At 46.2% G+C, this 2,565-nt stretch overlaps 2 protein-coding genes across 3 annotated transcripts in view; one reads left to right on the top strand and one right to left on the bottom strand.

Annotated features, from left to right (window-relative positions):
- LOC109297420 (purpurin) overlaps nucleotides 1-1,617 on the bottom strand; it is a 221,201-nt gene extending 219,584 nt beyond the window's left edge. Inside the window, exon 1 of the mRNA XM_019517154.1 lies at nucleotides 1,203-1,617. The gene's annotated coding sequence lies outside the window, so the exon portion shown is untranslated. The remainder of the gene's footprint in view (nucleotides 1-1,202) is intronic.
- LOC109297419 (S-adenosylmethionine synthase-like) overlaps nucleotides 1-2,565 on the top strand; it is a 56,396-nt gene that overhangs the window by 25,906 nt on the left and 27,925 nt on the right. For both annotated transcript variants that reach the window (XM_019517151.1, XM_019517149.1), the window contains exon 2: nucleotides 781-858. In XM_019517151.1, coding sequence (XP_019372696.1) covers nucleotides 781-858 — 78 coding nt within the window. The remainder of the gene's footprint in view (nucleotides 1-780; nucleotides 859-2,565) is intronic.

Here is a 2,565-nt window from a genome sequence, read left to right as displayed (position 1 = left end):
GCACTTGGGGAGGAACAACTGGCACCATACCTACAGGTTGGGGAACTCCCTTCTTGTCAGTACAGAGGCGGAAAAGGATCTTGGAGTCATCATTGACTCCAAGATGAACATGGGTCGGCAGTGTGGGGATGCAGTCAGGAAGGCCAACCATACCTTGTCATGCATCCACAGATGCATCTCAAGCAGGTCCAAGGAGGTGATACTCCCCTTCTGTGCAGCACTAGTCAGGCCGCAGCTGGAGTACTGCATCCAGTTCTGGGTGCCACACTTCAAGAGGGATGTGGACAACATGGAGAGGGTCCAGAGGAGGGCCACTTGCATGATCAGGGGGCAGCAGGGCAGGACCTACGAGGAGAGGCTACAGGACCTGAACCTGTTCAGCCTCCACAAGAGAAGGCTGAGGGGGGATCTAGTGGCCTGTTACAAACTAGTCAGAGGGCATCTGCAGCAGCAGTGTCTCCAGTGGTGGGGGAGAGGAGGAGGGGGCAGGTAGAGAGCGGCTGGACGCAGAGCCACCGCTCCGCCCAGCTCTGTACTGCCACTGCTTCACCCGGCTCCATGGGGACCCCCAAAGCGCAGGGCCTGGGGCAGTCACCCTGATTCACACCCCCCTAGGGACGGCCCCAGTCATGGATCCCTTCCAGCATTTTAGTTATCAAAATTGTATCTAGGGTTCCAGCCTGATGGCATATTGCACTGTCCACTCCTGTTGATCATGTTTATGCTTTCAGAAATGACTGTTACAGGGAGAAACTTTATACCATTCTACTTTTTCCCTAGATAAAATATGTGATCAGATCAGTGATGCTGTTCTTGATGCTCACATCAGCATTGATCCAGATGCAAAGGTTGCTTGTGGTAAGTACTGCTTATATACATTAACCAAAGAGAAAAAATATTCTGCATGTGTAAAATAGCATCCTGCATTCAAGGATTTGTTTATTAGACAGCCAAAGCTAAAAGCACATTCTGGAATAGTATTCAAGTGAAGACAGCAATAAGAAATAAGAAAGCAAAATATAATATATAGGGAAAGTGTTGCCCCCAGGATTCCTTTTACTAGAGACCCCCAAGGATTGACATGGCCCCTCGTCCGATTTGGTATCAAGTGAACTTTATTAGTAACCCCATGGCTTATTACAAGCTTATTATCCTTGTAATATGACCTGGCAAGCAGTTCCATCAGGTGTTGCAGCAGTGACCTTTGGTGGTACCGGCCTCAGATCCTCTGCTGGGTCTGTGGGATGTTAGTTTTTGGATTCCTTGTTACTCAAAACAAGAAGTCCAAAATTGCTCCTGTCTTCCCAGGGTGGCAACACAGAACACATGCTGTCTTTTTGTTTGTCCACTACTTTTGTAACTTTCTCATCTCAAATTGTCCAATCCTCAAGTTTCTTATCTCATCTTTTTAGATAAGGTATTCCAATCCTGTTCCATTTTTGGTTTCCTTTCCTTCTAGGGAAACTACTGTACCTGGTAGCCCACCATACCAATCACAGCACTCACTTTTCCTAGTGCCTTATAAGGCGCTCTGTACAATTTAATTGCTTAGTTCTGGGAAGGCCTAAAGTTATGCTAAGAGCCTGAGCATAACTCAGTTTGCCTGTCACAGAAAGGAAAACTGTTAGCAATCAATACAAATTAGAAGTTCTGAGATGTAGAAAATAGAAAAGGTAATCTGATGACATAAGGGAGAAATCATGGCTGGATAAACTAAGGTTGATGATGAATTTACAAACACTTAAGTAAAAAAGAGGATCCTATTCATGATAGTGACCAATTTCAAGATAGAAATAGTAAAACTCTTAGCAAGAAACAAAAGGCAAAAGTTTTCAATAACTATTTCTGTTCTGCATTTGAAGAAAAGCAGGATGATGTATTTGTATCATATTAGGATCTTGATGTACTTTCAAGACCATTTCATAGACATTAGCGCTGGAAGGGATCTCGTAAGATCATTGGTTTCAGCCCCCTGCCCAAGGGGCAGGAAGTCAGCTAGGATCAAAGTGTCCCAGCAAGGTAAGCATCCAAATGCTTCTTAAACGTGTCCAGAGTAGCTGTTTGCACCAGCTTTGAGGGGAGTCTGCTCCAAGCTTTGGGGGTTCGGACAGTGAAGAAGTTTTTCCTTATGTCCTGCATAAAATGGTCTTGCAGGAGTTTGTGACTGTTGGACCTTATCATCCCTTGGGGTGCTCTGGTGAATAGGTGTTCCCCCAGATCCTGATGCACAGCCCTTATGTACTTATAGGCTGCCACCAAGTCACCCCTGAGCCTGCACTTCTCCAGGCTGAAGAGTCCCATGGCTCTCAGCCTCTCCTTGTCAGTCCTGTTCTCTTGCCCTCTGATCATGCACGTGGCTCTCCTCTGGACTCTTTCAAGCTTTTCCATGTCCTTCCTAAATTGCGGAGCCCAGAATTGGATGCACTACTCCAGCTGTGGCCTCACCAAGGCCGAATATAGCAGGAGGATGACATCCTGGGTCTTGCTTGAGATGGATCGATAGATACAAGCCAGAGTTTTGTTCGCTTTACCAGCTGTGATATCACATTGGTGGCTTATGTTCAA

Source organism: Gavialis gangeticus, unplaced genomic scaffold (genome assembly GCF_001723915.1).
Source record: "Gavialis gangeticus isolate Ggan-Ray unplaced genomic scaffold, GavGan_comp1, whole genome shotgun sequence".
Lineage (NCBI taxonomy): Eukaryota > Metazoa > Chordata > Crocodylia > Gavialidae > Gavialis > Gavialis gangeticus.
Note: the sequence above shows the minus strand (reverse complement) of the source record. Positions and strands in the feature narration are given on the sequence as shown.